The following is a 21,923-nucleotide window of genomic DNA, read 5'->3' on the forward strand; positions in this document are numbered from 1 at the left end:
AGCTTGCAGGGTGGAGTGCATAGGGATGTGGGTTTTCTGAGCCAGGGATGAAAGCACAGGTCAAATTTTATATAGGTATGTAGAGGTTTGTTATGAAAGTACATAGTGTTCATAAGATTCTCAAGGTTTTTTTTTGTTTTTTTTTTTTTCATTCATGAGTGGTTAAGAACCCTAGTCCATTGCATGAATGCAACGTGTTGGAAAATAAGGAAACCCTCAGATTGATCTGTTCATAATCCTGCCAGGAAAGCTATTGCTTCTTTTCCTAGGTGAGGATTCACGAGATTTGTGAGTGGTTTGAAAACTGAAAGTTGCTCAGTTGTGTCCGACTTTGCGACCCCATGGACTGTACAGCCCATGGAATTCTCCAGGCCAGAATACTGGAGTGGGTAGCCTTTCCCTTCTCCAGGGGATCTTCTCAACTCAGAGATCGAACCCAGGTCTCCTGCATTGTGGACGGATTCTTTGCCAGCTGAGCCACAAGGGAAGTTCAAGAATACTGCAGTGGGTAGCCTATCCCTTCTCCAGGGGATCTTCCCAACCCAGGAATCCAGCTGGGGTCTCCTGCAGGCAGAAGATTGCAGGCACATTCTTTACCAACTTAGCTATGAGGGAGGTCACAAATTTAGGAGGTAACTTTTCATAGTCAAGGAAAGGTAGAGTAAAATAGCTTCTCTGCAAAGTGTTTGAAGAATTTTATTTCTCAATGAAATAACTAGATAAATGGGTAAATTAAGCTTTAAGGATACATTAAACACAAAAACTCAAGGCATTTGACAGCACTATTGGTAGTATTTGAATAAATTACCTATATACCTAAATATATGTCTTGTGACCTGGCATTCTCCTCCCATGGAAGAGGTGGGAAGAAAATTGTCTGTATACCCCAGTTGCTTTCCTGGGTAATGAATCAGAACAGCTTCTGACTATCAAATCACATTTGACTTATGTCGCTTTATACAGTGTTGTACTAGATAAAATGATCTCTGACTCTGTGTATTTAAATTTGGAACTTTTTTGATGTAAAGATTCTATATTCTTAATTCCTACTGTATGCACCCAACTTGATTATGTGACCCTTTTTCTCTTATTCTTTCAGCCAAAACTTGGAATAAAAATAATAAAAGTGATGACATCACATTTGCAGTCTGTTATGACATTGCATTTTCAAATTGCTTTGGTTCATAATGAAATGTAAAGATGTATAATGGGTTTGGTTCCTTAGGAGAACACTTGGCTAATGGTTGGAAATTTAAACAGGATGGCTCATTAAGTGTTCTTAATTGCTATTGACAACTGGGTAGATTTTAAATATGTAAATGGAAAGAGTGGACATAATGGTTTATCTGAATTTTTTCTGTAGAGTTTGCAAAATGATCTTGAGGCTGAACAAGTGAAAGTGAATTCCCTGACTCACATGGTGGTGATTGTTGATGAAAACAGCGGCGAGAGTGCTACAGCTATTTTGGAAGATCAGTTACAGGTAAGGACTTATAAAGTAGGATAGTGCTAAGGCACCTGGGGCCTGAGCCCCAGTCACACATTGTTCCTATTCTTCATGTTCAGTCTGTTTATTTAGGTTAGTAAAACCATCTTCTTTAGGTTGTACTTCCCAGCTGGGGTTCCACAGCATGGGAGGTTATAGGAGAACCAAGGTATCATTCATTTATTTCAGCCTTTGAGTGTATGAACAAGATTTTGAAGCTCAAGAACTGATCCCAACAAATGATCCACGGACTTCTTGCTCAGAATCACTCGATGAATTTCTTCAAATGCATATTTCTGGGCCTCACGTGGGAGTGGGGCCCAGTGAGTATGCAAAAAAAAGTCAAGTTTGAGAATTTCAGTCATGTAGGATTTAATATCCCCGTTTCTTTAGTAGAAAGTGTAAATGTCAATATCAGTTTTGGGAACCCTGACAACTTGCTGCTTTTTGCTGAGTGACTGTGGTGTATGTTTACAAGTCTTTATAAAGAGAGTTTTTGCTACAGTTGACTCTTAAACACGTGAGGTTTGGGGCACTGACCTCTCAAGCAGTTGAAAATCCTAGTATAACTTTTTACTTCCCCAAACCTTAACTAGCAATAGCCTATTGTTGACTGGAAGCTGTACTGGTAACAAATAGTCCATTAGCACATATTTTGTATGTTATATACATATCTACAGATATTTTATGCATTCCTGAATGCTTAACTTTTTCTTATTATTTTTTTTTTGATATTTCTAGGCTGTGTGGTTCATCTTCATTTCAAATTTTTGTCACAAATCTTCAAAATTTTTTCCTATGTACTTATTGAAAAAAATCCAAGTATGAGTGGACCCGCCCAATTGTTCAAGGGTCAGCTGTATTTTATTTGAACTTGGATTACCTGATATAATGTTGCCGGGTGATGATTTCAGTAACTTCCAGTTGATGATTTTTAGTAACTATAAATTAACATATGGAATTCTCTTTCTTTTGCAACATTTAAAACTGGCCTGTCGTTTTGAGATTTTGGTGTGATAGTATTTAGTTTTTACAGTAATCTTAGAGGTAGGCATTCATGTCTTGTCAGTTTAACAGTGAGGATATCCATAGTGGTTGAGTGGAGGCCCTGAGGTTTAAATAGGCAATGAGTTTTCATGTGGAGACGAGAGATCTGTCTTCTGGCTCTACATTCTCTACTTTTGTGCAATACAAAGCCTATTTTGATAATAAAAATTGAAATAAGATAAAATGCATGAAATAATTCTTGCTCATAGGTAAGTAATGAAGAAATAAAACAGAATTTGTTAATCATTATTTATAAAGTGGTAATAAAGTAATTAGTTGGGAAAGTCATCATGAAGATTGATTTTTTAAAAAATGTATCAAATTTATTTATTTCATCTTGCTAATACTTATAATATTCTGTTGCTGTTTGGTGGAATTTTCTGTATATCATGCAATATAAACAGAACAAATCAAAACAGTTTTTATAAGTTAAAAACTTTTTTTTCATAATTTTTGGTACTACTGATGAAGATTGTCTTGGCATGTAAAAATGGTTAAGAAATGAGCCACGCACTGAATTTTATCTTAAAGATAATTATAGCCTGAAAAAATGGAAGCCTTGAAAGTAAATATGTTTGCTGTATTTTGAAGGTATATTAAATTCTCATATAACAGCCACAATGAAAGAAAAGAGCTGGAGTTTGGAGTCAAAAGTTACAGGATAGAGTTCAAGTTGTGCCATATTCTAACTGTGTAATATGAAATAGTTAAATTCTATGGAGATTAGTTTGTCTTATCTATAATTTTATAGAATTCATCTGTATTATTTAAAGCAACGTTCATAATATTTTTCATAATTACTACTCTGTAATAAAGAACAATGGATTTCAAGAATTTCTTTAAGGATTGTGATAACTATCACTTAAGGCTTTGTTGACAAAGGATCGGTTTTTCCTTTTCCAGAAACTCGGTGAACGTTGGACTGCTGTGTGCCGATGGACTGAAGAACGTTGGACTAGGTTACAGGAAATCAACATTTTGTGGCAGGAGTTATTGGAAGAACAGGTATGAAGCTGTATACATAATTATTGCATTTGAATAAACCACTTATATTTCTTCAAAAGGAAAATTTATAAATAATTATTTATTATGTTAAAAGTCAGATTTCAGTCCATTATGCAGTTTCTTCATAGAGATTGCATTATAAATTAGCTCTATTGTAATAACAATTTGACTTTGTTCATCAGTTAGATTAGTTTTTAGATATGCTAGTTTTAGGATTTACTTGACATAATTTTTACTGCATTTGGGTTGGATAATGTATTTGAACTTGTAGCCATATAGCCTAGTGTATGGCTTGTGCTCAGTACATAATGATAAATGAATCCACTCAGTACTTTGTGAACTTTAAACCTGTGATTTTTAATCAGAATAACTGCTGAAATTAACAAGAAAAATATTATTTAGCTACACCGATGACTGAACACGTAGCTAATTTTTTTCACCAAGGATTAACATAGAAAATGAACCTTTGGTGCAAAGCTGCCACTTAGAGTTTTCAGTCTGATTGGTGGCCTTTTGCCCATCTCCATCCTTCCAGAAAAGCAACCATCAAAACAGAATACAAATAAGCAAGACTCTTCTTAGAAATGCCAAAGAGTTGTGGTGTAGAAAATAAACAGATACTCTGTTCCCACATCCCAGGGTCCACTGTGATTCTTTTAAATGCCTTTTATTTCCAGCCACAAAAAGCAGCTATATTCTTTTCATGGGATAAAAACAAATGTATGCTGTTTTGTGATTTACTAAATATGGTGGCAGAGAGAACTCTTAAAAAACAGGTTGCACAATTTGTCCCCATGTAAATTGTAAGTTACTGCCACCTGCCCTCAATCTTTGACCAGAATTTTCCTCTTAAGAATTGCATGATAGACCTGATTCTGATTTCTGAAATATTTACATTTTGCTTTACAAAGATTTAAATTTACTTATCTTTTCTTCAGGCCAAAAAGTCACATAGAATAATTGACATTTAACTTCATTAATGATTATAAGGAGACTGATTGCTAGGGAACCATTGTGTTACTCTTCTTAAAATCATTAAAGAATTAAACTAATTTAAAATTCGGAAAGAATCAAAATTTGGTAATTACAAATATTTAAAAGTAGAGAGTGGCTAGGATTTTGGCCATTTATTATGTTAGGTTTAAAACTGACCTTTGAATGGCCTTCTGTTAGTGATATGGAAGGAGAAATCTTGTTAAAATATAGAAATGAAGCCAGCGTTGGTACTTAATTGATAATTTGTTGTTACAGAGAATAAGACCAATCAGCTGTGCCTGAATTAAACAGTCTTTCAAGGGATTATTGTTCACTTAGTTGCAGAGGCTTTAAGATAGTTAGAAATGGTCTCTGAGAATTAGTTCAAAATTTCTCCAGCGTGAGCCAAGTGTGGCCAGCGGGATATTCTGTGATTGACTTTAACCTGCCTTTCCAAACTGTCCCCTGTCCTTTCATGTACTCAGTGTTCAGATCCTGCATTCCCGTTTTGTAGCTCATTCTGAGACTGTCACGGCCATGTGGCCATACAGAGTAGTGCTTCTTCTCAATGCAGAGTAGTGCTTCTTCTCAATGCAGAGTAGTGCTTCTTCTCAGTGCAGAGTAGTGCTTCTTCTCAGTGCAGAGTAGTGCTTCTTCTCAGTGCAGAGTAGTGCTTCTTCTCAATGCAGAGTAGTGCTTCTTCTCAATGCAGAGTAGTGCTTCTTCTCAGTGCAGAGTAGTGCTTCTTCTCAGTGCAGAGTAGTGCTTCTTCTCAGTGCAGAGTAGTGCTTCTTCTCAATGCAGAGTAGTGCTTCTTCTCAATGCAGAGTAGTGCTGTTTCTTTTCAGTGCTGTATTCGCAGTGCATGGTCCATGGTAGAGTCCTTATGGGTTTTGTACTGTTTTCATTTTTTTTTTTGAAAGAGTGGACTAGTCTTCTAGTCTCTGTGTTTTTGTTTAAGTGTGGCATCTGCCTTGAAATGTCTTTTTGCCTATCTGTCTTTAAGTTCTCCCCACCTGTTACCAACTCTTTTTGAGTCTGGCTCCTACAAGGGCCCTCTTGCCTAGTGATATTCGAGCCCATAGAATGAAACTGTCTAGTTCAGAAGCAAAGGAGAATTTTATTCTTTGATGAAAGAAAGGAAAGGAGTGAGCTTGCACTGTAGTCAGTACTCTCCCTGGCAGTCAGTCATTGATGGGGCTGACTTAGAGGGCTCCTCTTGGTGGGAGGGGCAGAGCTCTTGGGCTGCGGATCACAGTGCCACGTGCAGCCTCTCTATACCTGTCACCGCCATCTTGGACTGAGGCATCCCACACAGCACTTGTGCACACAGGGTGCCCAGCTGAGGTGTTGGGCACAGTAACTCCCTTCTGGGAACACTAATCCATCCTGTTAGGTATGAGGGCTTTGCACACTGCCCCCTATAAGCCAGTGAAGCTAGATTAAACCCAGAAGAGGTCAGACCATGTCACCTAGATTCCACCTTATTTTTCCCAGTATCCCAGTGGGCTTTGCCAGTGACATATCCATCAGGGACCATGAAGTCATTTATGAACTCCCTCTCCCTCCCCCACTGTTTCAAAACTAGAAGCAGTCTCTGTGGTGTCTGCATTTTCTATCTGGTGCCGCAGGTGTTTTTGTGATAACTCTTACTACACTGAGGACAGAATTCAGATTTGCATTATTTTCTTAATATTTGTCCTTTTCTGGGTGAAATATAAAGGCAGAGAATGGTTATTAAATAAACTGATAAATCAAACTTGAGAAAGAGTTGATTCCAAACCCAGAACTAAGGATTTCCCCGCTCAATCTATAGAAGAAGGTTTCTGTGGTAAATACTACATTTTGGGAAAAATTATATCAAGGCAGACATTTTTTTTAATCCCTCCTTCAAATATATCTCTTTACTAAATATCTTATGTCTAAAAGACATGCATTGTTGGCCAATGAAGTTTAAAGATTTTCATATTGACTTTGGAGTAGCCTCAGGCTTCCTTTTCTAATCATAACTGCTGTTGAATCTGGAGCATTAGTGAGGTTGTGCTGAAAGATACCTGGAAAATCCATCAGCTTTGGGGTGTGGGTCTGTGATCTGGCTCTGCAGTTTACAAGCCATGTAACTTGACTTCTCTCTCTTTTCTCCCTAATAGAGGGACTGAGAAAAGAAAATCTCTGACCTTCCCTCTGCATCTAGAGAGTTATAAAGTGATTCTTTTGCAGACTTGGATAGTTGGATTTAGCTTTTTAGAGCTATCAGCCTCCCTGAGAATTAGGTTTTGTTTTCCAGGTTTGAGGCTAATTTTAGGTTGATCAGTTGCAAATCTGTGAAGGGTTATATCTTAAGCAAAGATATTCTGAGTTTTTTATGCCTCAGGCTTAGGGGTTTGAAATCCTTCTCCCAGATGTGGATAAAGCCTCTAGTAACATAAAAATGAGAGATTTTAGAACTTGATTGAGTTGAATTACCAAATGATTCCCTAAATATATTTCTAACTTTGGTATTATTTGCAGTGCTTGTTGAAAGCATGGTTAACTGAAAAAGAAGAATCTTTAAATAAAGTCCAGACGAGCAACTTTAAAGACCAAAAGGAACTAAGCGTCAGTGTTCGACGACTGGCTGTAAGTGATGTTGTTGTCAGCACCTCTCTTGTGAGCCTATGATATCTTAGTGTTTTATGTCAATAGTTAATAGAATTTAGTGAATGAATTCATTTCACTAATGCTAGAATGCTGCCTTATAACCATCTAGAATCAGAAGTCTTATGTTTTAGCTTTAGGGAATTAAAGCAGGTAAATTTTACTCTAAAATATACATGTTTACATTTTCTGACTGGGGAACAGGAAGATGAGTTCCTGTTTAAAGTGATTCAGTGATCTAATAAATATCTGAAATACTAGATTTTGAAGGAAGACATGGAAATGAAGCGCCAAGCATTGGATCAGCTGAGTGAGATTGGCCAGGATGTGGGTCAATTACTTGATAATCCTAAGACATCCAAGAAGATCAACAGTGACTCAGAAGAACTGACTCAGAGATGGGATTCCTTGGTTCAGAGATTAGAAGATTCCTCCAACCAGGTACCTTTGATTTGGGTAATACCTTGTGCCATTACGTGGAAATTATACATTCAGGTATGTTTTCAGTTCAGTTCAGTTCAGTCGCTCAGTCGTGTCCGACTCTTTGCGACCCCATGAATCGCAGCATGCCAGGCCTCCATGTCTATCACCAACTCCCAGAGTTCACTCAAACTCACATCCATTGAGTCGGTGATGCCATCCAGCCATCTCATCCTCTGTCGTCCCCTTCTCCTCCTGCCCCCAATCCCTCCCAGCATCAGAGTCTTTTCCAATGAGTCAACTCTTTGCATGAGGTGGCCAAAGTATTGGAGTTTCAGCTTTAGCATCATTCCTTCCAAAGAACACCCAGGGCTGATCTCCTTTAGAATGGATTGGTTGGATCTCCTTGCAGTCCAAGGGACCCTCAAGAGTCTTCTCCAACACCACAGTTCAAAAGTGTCAATTCTTCAGCACTCAGCTTTCTTCACAGTCCAACTTTCACATCCATACATGACCACAGGAAAAACCATAGCCTTGACTAGACGGACCTTTGTTGGCAAAGTAATGTTTCTGCTTTTGAATATGCTATCTAGGTTGGTCATAACTTTTCTTCCAAGGAGTAAGCGTCTTTTAATTTCATGGCTGCAATCACCATCTGCAGTGATTTTGGAGCTCCAAAAAATAAAGTCTGACCCTGTTTCCACTGTTTCCCCATCTATTTGCCATGAAGTGATGGGACGGGATGCCATGATCTTCGTTTTCTGAATGTTGAGCTTTAAGCCAACTTTTTCACTCTCCACTTTCACTTTCATCAAGGGGCTTTTTAGTTCGTCTTCACTATCTACCATAAGGGTGGAAGTAGTAGTTAAACTAAAAAGCTGTTTTATACCTGGTTAACGGTGAAATTGAAAAAATTGACATGTATCTTCTTTAGTTTTCGAAACTGAATTTTAGCAGACCTTAGAAAACTTCTGATATCCAGTCATTTGACCATTAGTAACTGATAACACTTAGACATGATCTTGGGGCTCAGTCACTCAGTTGTGACCTCGTCAGGCTCCTCTGTCCATGGGATTTACCAGGCAAGAATACTGGAGTGAGTTGCCATTTCCTTCTCCAAAAAGATTTTTTCATCTTAAATAATCTTATAAATTTAAAAAATATCTTAACACCTTGATCAAAAATAATCCTTTGGTTTATACATGAATGTTTAGAGCAGCAAAATCCACAACAGCCAAAAAGTGAAACAACCCATACATCCATCGATAGATACATGGATGGACAAAATGTGGTATATTCATACAATGGAATATTATTGTGTGCTGTGTGCCAAGTCACTTCAGTCATGTCCCATCCTTTGTGACCCTGTGGACTGTAGCCTTCTAGGCTGCTCTGTCCGTGGGATTCTTTAGGCAGGAATGCTGGAGTGGGTTGCCATTTCCTACTCCAGGGGATCTTCCCGACCCAGGGATCAAACCTGCATCTCTTACATCTCCTGCACTGGCAGGCGGGTTCCTTACCACCAGTGCCACCTGGGAATATAAAGTAATAATACAGTAATGTACCAATATATGAATCGACAGAGATGAACCCCTGAAAACACTGTGCTAAGTAAAAGTAGCTGGTCACAGGTTAATGCACTGATTCTATTAATACATGACATATCCAGAGTAGGCAAATCCATGGAGACAGGAAGTAGATCAGTCATTTTCGGGGCAAGAAGGAGAGAAGGATGGGAGTGACTGTTACTGGTATGGGATTTCCTTTTGAAATGATAAGCCTATTCTGGAATTAGAAAGTGGGCATGGTTGCACAACTCTGAATATATTGATGACCATAGGATCATATATTTTCCAAGGGAGAATTTTATGACTTGTGAATTATATTTCAGTAAAGCTGTTGTGAAACATTAAACCTGGTTGATTTTTATTTCAGGTGACTCAGGCTGTTGCAAAGCTGGGAATGTCCCAGATTCCTCAGAAGGATCTTTTAGAGACGGTTCGCCTAAGAGAACAAGTAACTACAAAAAGGTCTAAGCAAGAGCTGCCTCCTCCTCCTCCCCCAAAGAAGAGACAGATCCCTGTGGATTTGGAAGCTAAAAAAAAGTGAGAACTATTTTGCACATGATATATTAATATTTTGTGCTCGGTACTTATTTTGTACTGATCGCTAATCATATGCAAATTTAAACATAATTATTGTAATGGAAATTCAACTACTGAACCACTCACTACCTCTGTGTCTTCTGAATATTCCACTTTATACTGGTTAAGCATCTAAGTCATCTGGATTTTACTTATCTTTGGTTCGATTGGGAGAACTGTGTGCCTGTAGCCTTCATGGACAGAATATATCGTTTCCTTAGTTCTTTTTTTCCCATTGTTTACTGTGGGTGGATATAATTGTCTACAATCCTTTGTTTATTCTTTCTTTCACTGTCACAGTTCCTACAGTTTTGCTTTAGATCTATCTCCTTATTCTTTGTGACCCTCCTTCTTCTTACCTTTAAAAGATACTTAATTCAGGGAAGTAATTCCTTTAGATCTTTCTTTTTTCCTTCCCTTTCTCTCTTCATGTCTTCTTTCTTTCCTTGTTAATTCCTTTGTCTTAGTAAAGGAATTTACTAATGGATCATGTTACCAAAGATCCATCTTTGGTAAAATTTGTTTCATTTTCTGATTCAAAAGAAACTCAGGATCTTTTAGGGAGGGACAGTCAGTCTGGTATACACTGAGCTTTCACTAGTGTTGGAGCTTCTGCAGCGCTTTCCTATGGGCCAGGCAGGGATCATGCTCACCAGCCCTGGAACAGATAGTCTCAGAGCAGCCCTTGAATACTGCAGTTTTCTTGCCCTTTGACGGTAGAATTCCAGTGCTTGGGTACCTGGGCAGTTATTTTTGCCTGAATAAAAATAATATGATTTCCCCAATTTAGCTTTTGTTAGACAAAGCAGGGTTGCAGTTTTACCTGTTGACTTTAGTTTTGGTAATAAGGCTGCATTCCTGCATCCTAACAGCATCTCCTTTTAAGACCATGAGTTGGACCTCTGAGTTGCAAACAGCAGCTGTGGAACTTTTACTTCTGGAGCCAAGGCAGCAGATGAGGGAGATGCTTGTGATGTTGATCTTACTGTAGACCTTTTATTTCTTGAGTGTCCAGATTCTGTCCGTGTATCAGGCAGTGTGTATCTCCAGTGCTGACTTCGTGCATTTGGAAGCTGGGCAGGCTGTGAAAGACTAGGGTGCATGAATAGGTTCTGGTACCAATTCTGACTTCATGGGTTAGGGGTTTATTCCTCCAGGTCTGGTTTTTCCTGCTCCTGCCACATCCCAGATCAGATGCCAGGTTACCTATGCTTCTTACCAACTGGCCACAGGTTAGAGGGTTCCACCACCTCTTCCTTGGACTTCAGATGCCAGTTACAAATCTAGGTTGTTACCTATAGTTCTGACCAACTGGCTATAATTCAGAGATTTCTAACACCACCTCCTCTGCTTCAGTTAACTTTGTAGAGTAGTTTACAGAACTCAGGAAGACATTTTGCTTAATAAATGACTGGTTTGTTATAAAAGGATACGACTCAGGGAGAGCCAGACTGAGGAGCTGCACAGGGCAAGACATGGGGAGAGGGTGTGGGCTCCCATGCCCTCTCCAGGTGCCTTGGTCTGCCTGAACATCCACGTGCTCACCTTCTGGAAGCTCTCTGATCCCTATCCTTGTGGCTTTTTGGGGAGGCTGCATTACAAAGTCATGATTGATTAGATCATTGATCTTTGGCGATTGATTCAACCTCCAGCCCCTCTCCCTTCCCTTGAGATCAGGGGGGCAAGGTGAGAGTAAAAGTTCCAACCTTCTAATTACAAGGTTGGGTCTCCTAACAACCAGCCTACCTTTTTAGATGGGATTCAAAAGTCATCTCACTAACATGACAAATGACACCTTTGTTGCTCTTATCACTTTGGAAATTCCAAGAGTTTGGGAACTCTGTGTTAGAAACAAGGCTGAAAAACAAATGTTTATTTCTTATTATAAATTGCAGTGTCATGGTGCCTAACTATACAATCTTACACATGTCCATGTTGTATAGGGTGAGTTCTGTTGCAAGAAACAGAATACTGTGCCCAAAGTGGCTTATATAATGAGGTCATTGACTATCTCACGTTGCAAAAAGTCCAGAGGTGGGGCAGTTTTAGTGGGATGGTGTGGGTCAGCATCGTGGCACCTTGTCTCTGCCGTTCTCAGCATGTTAGCAAGGTAAAAGGCAAAACGTGTCTTCTCATGGTCCCAAGATGCTGCTGTAGCACTTGGCATGACAACTTTGTATAACCTGCTTTATATGCAGGTAGGAAAGTTTTTCCTTATTTGTCTTCTAAACGAAAAAAAATTTTTTTTTTCAATCAGGGAGAAAGACCTTTTCTGGAAGATATTAGCTAACTCCCTGACTCTGATCTCACTGGCCAAAACTCAGACATTTGCCCTGCCCTGGATTCCTGGGAGGTTGAATCTATCCTGCGTTTTCCATCTCTGTAGTTGTGTTCTGGGGGTACTCAGGCAGCAAGGAAGAAATGTGGGGAGGGAGGTGTCTTTTGGGTGGGCAGCCAGTTGTGAGTTCCACAGTCTTCTGTCTGCGATTTGATTGATGCAAAAATGGCTTCAGTTCATTCTTAGACCCACAGAGGCTTGAGTACATTCAGTTTTGTTACAATAGACAGCAGTGAAATTTCATTATTAGAAATTTTGCTCAAATATTGTTTTTTTAAAAACTTTAAAACCCCTCTCAGTCTACTCATGGTGCTAGTTTTGCATTTTGGAGTGATATGCAACCACATCACCCCCTTCAATATGGTACCTCTTCAGAATTTAAGGATACATTTCATATTCTAGTTTACATTGTCCTAAAGTCCAGAATATTGTTAAGTATCCTAGTGAGACTTGATTTTCAGATCCTTTAATATTTTTAGTCTGATGTAGAAAGCACTATTAGCTTGTCTTAAAATGGGCTGTCTGAACAGGTATGAACCTTGAATAACTGCGTAGCACAGCTTATAATACATGCTTCAGAAGTAATGGTTTATTTCCCCTTCTCTTCTCCTGGTGCTGCTAGTGGCTATTTTTTTTTCTTTCTTTTTTTCTTTTAACACCATAGTAACAGTCATTTCCTATAATCTAGATTCCTATCTATTAACATGACCTGAGATGATCAGGGCGGCTCTAATGCATTCACATTGTTCTTGCTCATATTGAGGGCAGAGATGGACTAAGTCTCCAAGGTCATTTAAAACATGATCTTTGGCTTGTGCTCCTGAAAGATTAAATAGAAATCTGCTGTGAAGATGACATGAGGAGTGTACGGTGGTTTGACTGATACTATGGCCTTTGGTTATTTACCTAGAGTGTCACAAAATCCCATTCAAATGACAAGAAAAATTTACCTTGGTGAAAAGACAAATACTCAGAATTCACTGAAAACCCGTTCAGCCAAGTTTCCCAAAAGAATCAGCAAGGACAACCTGTGCTTACCTGAGAATCATCTAAAAATATCCAGAAGTTGCTTTGAGTTCTGTGTGCAGAGTCCTGGTTACAAGCACAGACTGCTCAGCTTAAATCCCAGCTCTAGCCTTTGTTAGCTTTGTGGTCTGGAGAAGTTATTTAAAACCTCTGTGAGCTCAATTCCTTCATCATTAGAAGGGATAATAATAGTGTATACTCACAGGGTTGTTGTGAGGATTCCTGGAGTTAATAATGCACAGAAACCATTTGGAGAGGGCCTGGCATGTGGCCAGCACCCAGTGACTGTTTCTCCTCTTGTTCCTCATCACTGTGGTTTTAACTGACCTTCCCAACACCTCCCAGGTCTGTTCCCTTTTTTCTTTATCCACTGTTACTTAGTTCTGGCTCCTGTGACTACTACAGTCTATTTTCTGGACTTGCCTCTATTCTTTCTTTTCAGGGACCCAAAAGGGTACATATAATCATGCCAGTGCCATGCTTTAAGCCCCTCACTGGCTTTCTGTTGCCTTTCAGTTAAGGTTCAGCTCCTTCAGCTAGCCTGCAGGGCCTTCCAGTTACTGGTCCGAGAGGCTCTCTGCCACATCTTGTTCCCCCCTGCTTAGTCAGTACTCGCTATTCCAGTTGCACTTAACCACTTACAGTGCTCAGAGTGTGTTCCTCCCTTTCTTTGTTCCCCCTTTGCAAGGATAACTCCTGGGCATAAAGCTGTTTTTCTCCAGGAAGCTATCCCCAATTGAATTAGGAGGCATCCTGTGGATTTCTGGGATTGTTTCTGGTTTACCTATATTAAGAGCCCAGTCCAGTGCCTGGCATATATGAGGCTCAGTAATTACATGTTGAGTTAAAGAAGGCATTAGTTTAGGAATGTCTGTACTTGTGGTTACCTGTGGGTATCTCACCATATCTGTTTTTCATGATCTACAAAGAGCGTGTGAAAATACAGGGGTTTCTTATAATGTTTAAAAATTTTATTTAATAATTGTATTTATTAACATTACAACTTTGTTCCTCTTTTCATACTTTAAACTGTGAATATATGATGTGATTTTGTATGGTTACTGTATTTCTGGGTTGCCTTTATTTTTGAGGAGTGTATCGGTGTTGTGGTTGCTCTCTTTCTTGAGCCAAGTGAAACAATAGTAGAAAATGAATGACCGTTGGTAACATCTGAATCTTAAATCAGGCTTGATGCTATAAGTGCGGAGCTGTTGAACTGGATCTTGAAATCAAAGACTGCCATTCAAGCCACAGAGATAAAAGAGTATAAGAAGATGCAAGAAACATCAGAAATGAAAAAGAAGTTAAAGGTAAAACATAAAACAAAAATATCCCAGTGAATAAAATATTTCATCAGAATGGATCTGCTGTTGGTATAAAGATGTGATGGGATCCAAAAATCTTCCTGTAAAATAAATGTAGCCATAAGGTAGCTTTTAGAACTCTATTATACATTTTAAATCTGTTCAAGCAGGCTAACATCAATTCCCTTTTTACTTCCTTCTTTAACCACTGAGATGTGCAGGAAGGGACACTTGCTAAAATGGTCCAGTTGTTACTACTCCTTTTTTAGCTTGATTAGATCTAACTTAATCTGACACCTAATATTATTTGAACATATGCTGAAGATGTTTTAGCTTCTGAATATAACAAGCAATTTTGAATCTCCAGATTTCTTCTATACACATTTTTTAAAGATGAGATGTATTTTAAAAACTAAATACTATAAAATGTATGGGATCTTAGCTGTGCTACTTTATACTGCGTGAGTAGTAATGTAAATTGAAGCAGGAGGTTGTAGTGATTTATGTCGTTGGTGTTCATGAAGTCTCCGTGCATCTTTGCATGAATTATTTGGGCACTTTGAGCAGTGCCAAACTCACTCCATCTTCATCACCAGTGGAGTGAGTTTCAGTTCAGTTCAGTTGCTCAGTCATGTCCTACTCTTTGTAACCCCATGGACTGCAGCATGCCAGGATTCCCTGTCCATCACGAACTCCTGGAGCTTGCTCAAACTCATGTCCATCTAGTCAGTGATGCTAGCCAACCATCTCATCCTCTGTTGTCCCCTTCTCCTCCTGCTTTCAATCTTTCCCAGGATCAGGGTCTTTTCCAGTGAGTTAGTTCTTCACATCAGATAGCCAAGGTGTTGGAGCTTCAGCTTCAGCATCAGTCCTTCCAATGGATATTCAGGATTGATTTCCTCTGGATTGACTGGTTTGATTTCCTTTTAGTCCAAGAGACTCTCAAGAGTCTTCTCCAACATCACAGTTCAAAAGCATCAATTTTTCTGCACTCGGCTTTTTTTATGCTCCAACTCTCACATCCATACATGACTATTGGAAAAACTATAGCTTTGACTAGATGGACCTTTGTTGGAAAAGAGTTTGGAGAACGTTTAAAAATTAAGATGTCCACGATGTGAGTTATAAAGTAGTACGTACTGTGGGAATTGAGAGGAGGCCAGGATTGCAGCTGTCTCTATCTACTGGTGAAGTTCAGAGGGGGAAGTGACACTGAAGGGAGGGGCTTAGAGCTGGGCTCAAGGGCAAACCTGGCAGGCAGTGCCCTTGAGCAGAGGTTCAGAGTGGGGCAATCATGCTGTAATGCTTGGAACAGAGAGTTTGTTTTGTTTTGTGTTAGATGTGTGTGTAAAAGTGGTGGAGAGTTAAGGCTGGAGAGATGGTTTGGGGTTAGACCTGACTTTGAATGTTTGCCTGAGAAGTTGGGACTGATTTTTGCTTTATCATTCCACTGTGACTGTTCTTAGTTAGAGGTCACCACTGACGCTTGCTTTCAAAAGGATAGATTTCTATTTTCCTCAGATCTCCTTTCTCTGCAGCGTTTGCCACTGTTCACCTTCCCTTCTCAAATTCTCACAGCCTTAGCTTCTCCGACCAGTGGTCAGTGTAAGATATCAATCTGATTTTGCAGCTCCAGAGCTTGCAATTAACTGATGACTTCCCACTGCTGTGGGGAGACGATGGGAATGCTGCCGGGCCCTAGCATACAAGGCCTCCCAGGCAGGTGTCTTCTCTACCTCTCAGCACAGCCTCTGCAGCTCTCATTCACTCCTTAGAGCTCCAGCCCTCCTGACTCCTGTGCTTTTCTCAATCCTTTGCCTTCTCCATGTGTTGTTTTCTGGGCTCCAAATGGCCATTTAGTAAGCCTTTGTGCTTTGTGGCTGAAACACCCTCTAGTTCAGAAAGCTTCCATTAGCCTCGATAGGCAGATTCCATATTGCTTTGACCATACCCCTGTGAAAACCCTTACTGCATTTACATCATTGTTTATACGTCTACTGCGAATGCTTAGAAAGTGAGGATGATTTTCCACTGAAGCCTGTGTTCTCAGCACTCTGTAAAGTTCTTGGCTTATGGAAGGAGAGAATGATGACTATGGACAGTGGGGATGTGGAAGCACCATTATCAGAGCCCTCTGCACAGGGGATCAAGAGAGCCAGATGTGAGAGCTGTGTTCCATGATTTCATGTGCTTCTGAACGACCAGTAGAGGATACTAATCCAAGGCAGTAAACTGGAGAGAACTTGGAAGTTATGCTGATCTTTATGGAACAAATCCCATAAAATGTTGATAAGTTCCATTGTGTGATCTAGAAGCAATTTTACTTTCAGAAATTGTTGCTGTAATATTTGAGAGGATAAAAATAACAGTTGTGGAAGGGATAGGCTACCACTCCAGTATTCTTGGGCTTCTCTTGTGGTCAGCTGGAAAAGAATCCAGCTGCAAAAGAATCCACCTGGGTTCGATCCCTGGGTTGGGAAGAGCCTGTGGAGAAGGGAAAGGCTACCCATTCCAGTATTCTGGCCTAGAGAATTCCATGGACTGTATAGTCCATGGGGTTGCAAAGAGTCGGACACGACTGAGCAACTTTCACATGTGTATGTAAAGCGTGATTGGCAGTTCTTATGTTTTTCCTTTATAAGTTTGCTTATTTTTAAATAGTGTCAGTAGGATGGGAAATATGTAAAATAAAGAAAATTTAACCATTGCTAATTTTTCTTGCAAATTTGGGAAGTATCAGCTAGTTTTGTTTTAATGAAGGAATAACTTGTTATAACTGATGCAATATCTGAGTGGAGAATCCTTTGTTCAATGTACCACTGCCATAAAAAGTAGCAGAACATCAGTTTATAAATGCAGGTAATAATTTTCTCCAGTTTGATGGTAACATTTTTGCATTGGTAAACAAAAGTAAGTAGTGTTTCTTAGAATCTCTTGTTCTTTCTTGATCTTTGACTATCAAAATGGCTGTTTGACTGAGTTACAGTAAAGTTTGTATGCATCAAAATAGGCGAGCTAAATTTATTGAATATTTGATAGTGGTTACCTGCATAGACCTTAAAAGTTATCTTAAAAGTTACCTCCAGGTTATCTGGTTGAAATAATATGGTTTACCTGGAAGTTTTTGTTTTTGCCTGGAACATTTGATTGTGCTATTTTGGACACTATTTGAGTAGTTAATTAATAGATAATTATTGAAATTTCTAATATTGACTATGTACACAAAAATTTGAGTGTGTTTTTGTGTGTCCATGATTTTCCTCAGCCTTTTCTTACTGATTCTGAAAGATTTTGTATTCTTTTGTCTCTGAGATATAGGGACATTGAGAATATCAAACCGTAGAGACATGAATATGAAAATTAGCAGCCATTTCTCAAATATAAAGAATAAAATTCTTTAGTTCGGTCCTGAAACATATTGTCAGTGTCTAAAAATTATGTGTGAATTATGCTTGTGGTTAAAATTTGCATTATACCCTGTGCTTAATATAAAACCAACAAATGATATTGAGATTCATTATTTCTTTCTTAAATCTTAAATAATTTTTGTTTGGTAATCTCTGTCTTCATAGCACATTCATTTGACTCAAACTTATTTTTACTGAGTTCATATATGTGACTAGATATCCTGGATCTAAAATACTAATTTTAATTATTTCCTCCTGATAGAAACTCATAAATGTAGTATACAGATTTTTCCCTTGTAAAAGAAATGAAGATTTTATACTGTTTGTTTGCATTTACCTTTTGACATTTAATAACCTCTGGCATCCTGGAGGGCAGGCTGACATGGCATAGTTTTATCTTGTAGTATTTTTTTAGGTAAACTTTGACTGTAACCCCTAAAGAGAATGTAGAGGGCCATAAAATATAGAAATGTCAAGAAGCATCAGCATTATACTGAGAAGAAAGTTTGAACTATTCTTATATTTGGGACTTTATTTTCAGGGATTAGAAAAAGAGCAGATGGAAATAAAACCCCGACTGGATGAATTAAACCAAACTGGACAAATCCTTTTGGAGCAAATGGGAAAAGGTGAGAACATTGCTTTTTAAAAAATATTTTCTTAGATGGTAACTCTGAATGCTGTTTCAGTTCAGTCACTCAGTCATGTCCGCCTCTTTGCGACCCCATGGATTGCAGCAGGCCAGGCCTCCCTGTCCATCCCCAACTCCCGGAGTTTGTTCAAACTCATGTCCATTGAGTCTGTGATGCCATCCAGCCATCTCATCCTCTGTCGTTTTCTTCTCCTCCCGCCTTCAATCTTTCCCAGCATCAGGGTCTTTTCAAATGAGCCAACTCTTCCTATCAGATGGCCAAAGTATTGGAGTTTCAGCTTTAACATCAGTCCTTCCAACGAATATTCAGGACTGATTTCCTTTAGGATTTATATGGATATTTATATGGATAAGAGAACCCAAAGAAAACTCTCATACCTCAGCAGGAGTTAAAATCAATTTGTGTGGGAGATTTTAAAATCTCGTCCATGGGGTTACATATTGGAGGGAGGCAGTAAAAGAAAATGTTACTTTGGCAATATAAGGGATGTGAAGTTACATTAGGGTAAATTCATTGAGATTATTTGATTTTTGATAGCTTTCAGTGCATTATGTTGATTTAGTACAGGTATTTTATTATAGTTAAATTGACAAGGTGTTACTTGTGTTTGAAATTTGTACCTAAAGAGCTTTTTTCCCCCCATAAACCCAGTGGCTCTGGAGAATGTAAAGATTAATATTTCTGCCATACAGTTTTGTATATGATTCTTTTTGGGTCTTGCTTTGAAAGACTTTTCTTATAAGCCCTATTCTTTATTCCAACAACAAGTGATTTGGAAGTCTGTTGCAGTTCTCCTTGATAAAAGCCAGAGTTACCCAAAGCCGAGTTATGAATATTAGTAGATGAGACTCTTCAACAGCGTAGTTTTCAACCTTTTTATTTTTTGACATCTTACTATACAATGGAAATATACACAAAGCAGATAGAATAGTACAGTGAACCTCCTGTATCAATTATCCCTTCGGTAATTAATGATAGTCTACCATTCTCGAATTATCTGTACTCTTACTCACTCATCATCCACTTAATCATTATTAGTATTTTCACATTTTTAAAGTTATATTGAAATATATGAAACTGTGTTGTTTTGACAAACCTACACACACTTATGAATATATAGAATATTTCCACCTGTCCAGAAAGTTTCCTGGTGTCTGTAATGGATCAATCAATTGCTTCCATCCCAGAAAACCACATTTTAAAACACTTTAGATTGCTTTTCCCTCTACCTTTGAAAAATACGTCAATTTATTTTGTAAATATACTGAGGTCACATACACATACAGAAAAACATGTATGTGCCCAGTATACATACATTTATTTATTAATTATGCAAATATACCATTGTTATAAATTATTCAGTTCAGTTGCTCAATCGTGTCCAACTCTTTATGACCGCATGAATCACAGCACGCCAGGCTTCCCTGTCCATCACCAACTCATGGAGTTCACTCAGACTCAAGTCCATCAAGTCGGTGATGCCATCCAGCCACCTCATCCTCTGTCATCCCCTTCTCCTCCTGCCCCCAATCCCTCCCAGCATCAGAGTCTTTTCCCATGAGTCAACTTTTCACATGAGGTGGCCAAAGTACTGGAGCTTCAGCTTTAGCATCATTCCTTCCAAAGAACACCCAGGACTGATCTCCTTCATATATATATACATATGTGTGTGTGTGTGTGTGTGTGTGTGTGTGTGTGTGTAATATAAATATATATGGGCTTCCCAGATAGCTTAGCTGGTAAAGAATCCACTTGAAATGTGGGAGACCTGGGTTTGATCCCTGGGTTAGGAAGATTTCCTGGAGAAGGGAATTGCTACCCACTCCAGTATTCTGGCCTGGAGAATAACATGGATTGTATAGTGAATGCGGTCACAAAGAGTCTGACATGACTGTGCAACTTTCATTTTCATATTATATATAAAAATAATTGATGCTCTCTACAGCTATTATTCTACAGAATATTATTCTAGAATGTTATCACATGAGTTGCTGAACATTAAATATGAGAAACATTTCAGTTCAGTTCAGTTCATTTCAGTCGCTCAGTCATGTCCGACTCTTTGCGACCCCATGAATTGCAGCATGCCAGGCCTCCCTGTCCATCACCAACTCCTGGAGTTCACTCAGACTCATGGCCATTGAGTCCGTGATGCCATCCAGCCATCTCATCCTCTGTCGTCCCCTTCTCCTGCCGTCAATCCCTCCTGGCATCAGAGTCTTTTCCAATGAGTTAGCTCTTCGCATTGAGGTGGTCAAAGTACTGGAGTTTCAGCTTTAGCATCATTCCTTCCAAAGAACACCCAGGACTGATCTCCTTCATATATATATATATATATATATATGATATAAATATATATGGGCTTCCCAGGTAGCTTAGCTGGTAAAGAATCCACTTGCAATATGGGAGACCTGGGTTCGATCCCTGGGTTAGGAAGATTCCTTAACCCATGAGGTGGCCAAAGTACTGGAGTTTCAGTGTTAGCATCATTCATTCCAAAGAAATCCCAGGGCTAATCTTCAGAACGGACTGGTTGGATCTCCTTGCAGTCCAAGGGACTCTCAAGAATCTTCTCCAACACCACAGTTAAAAAGCATCAATTCTTTGGCACTCAGCTTTCTTTACAGTCCAGCTCTCACATCCATACATGACCACTGGAAAAACCATAGCCTTGACTAGATGGACCTTTGTTGGCAAGGTAATGTTTCTGCTTTTGAATATGCTCTCTAGGTTGGTCATAACTTTTCTTCCAAGGAGTAAGCGTCTTTTAATTTCATGGCTGCAGTCACCATCTGCAGTGATTTTGAAGCCCCCAAAATAAAGTCTGATTGTTTCCACTGTTTCCCCATCTATTTCCCATGAAGTGATGGGACCAGATGCCATGATCTTTGTTTTCTGAATGCTGAGCTTTAAGCCAACTTTTTCACTCTCCACTTTCACTTTCATCAAGAGGCTTTAGTTCCTCTTCACTTTCTGCCATAAGGGTGGTGTCATCTGCATATCTGAGGTTATTGATAGTTCTCCTGGTAATCTTGATTCCAGCTTGTGCTTCTTCCAGCCCAGTGTTTCTCATGATGTACTGTGCATAGAAGTTAAATAAGCAGCCTTGATGTACTCCTTTTCCTATTTGGAACCAGTCTGTTATTCCATGTCCAGATCTAACTGTTGCTTCCTGACCTGCATATAGGTTTCTCAAGAGGCAGGTCAGGTTGTAAATTACTAGTACAGCTTAATTTCTTTCTTTTCTTCTCCCTCCCTCATTCCTCTGTCTCTCTTTCCCTCCTGTCTCTCTAGTTCCCCTTCCTTCCAAGTAGAATAGTATTTTCATGCACAGTCCACTGTTAAGTGTCTTATTCCTGGGTGTGGGCACCCCACTTGAAGATTACTCTTTCAAGTATTTACTTGAAGGGACCTAGAGACAGAGAATGTAATTTCCTTTAAGATACTTCAATAATTACAATAAATTGTGTGTTAAATTCAT

The 21,923-nt window shown here is 39.0% G+C and overlaps 1 protein-coding gene across 8 annotated transcripts in view; it reads left to right on the forward strand.

The window, feature by feature from the left end:
- Positions 1–21,923, forward strand: part of UTRN (utrophin) — a 556,454-nt gene that overhangs the window by 148,154 nt on the left and 386,377 nt on the right. For all 8 annotated transcript variants that reach the window (XM_013966586.2, XM_018053300.1, XM_018053301.1 and 5 more), the window contains 7 exons: positions 1,364–1,483; positions 3,437–3,538; positions 7,025–7,132; positions 7,412–7,591; positions 9,506–9,675; positions 14,265–14,388; positions 18,331–18,418. In XM_013966586.2, the coding sequence (XP_013822040.2) occupies positions 1,364–1,483; positions 3,437–3,538; positions 7,025–7,132; positions 7,412–7,591; positions 9,506–9,675; positions 14,265–14,388; positions 18,331–18,418 (892 nt within the window). The remainder of the gene's footprint in view (positions 1–1,363; positions 1,484–3,436; positions 3,539–7,024; positions 7,133–7,411; positions 7,592–9,505; positions 9,676–14,264; positions 14,389–18,330; positions 18,419–21,923) is intronic.

The sequence above is a fragment of the Capra hircus genome, chromosome 9, assembly GCF_001704415.2.
Source record: "Capra hircus breed San Clemente chromosome 9, ASM170441v1, whole genome shotgun sequence".
NCBI lineage: Eukaryota > Metazoa > Chordata > Mammalia > Artiodactyla > Bovidae > Capra > Capra hircus.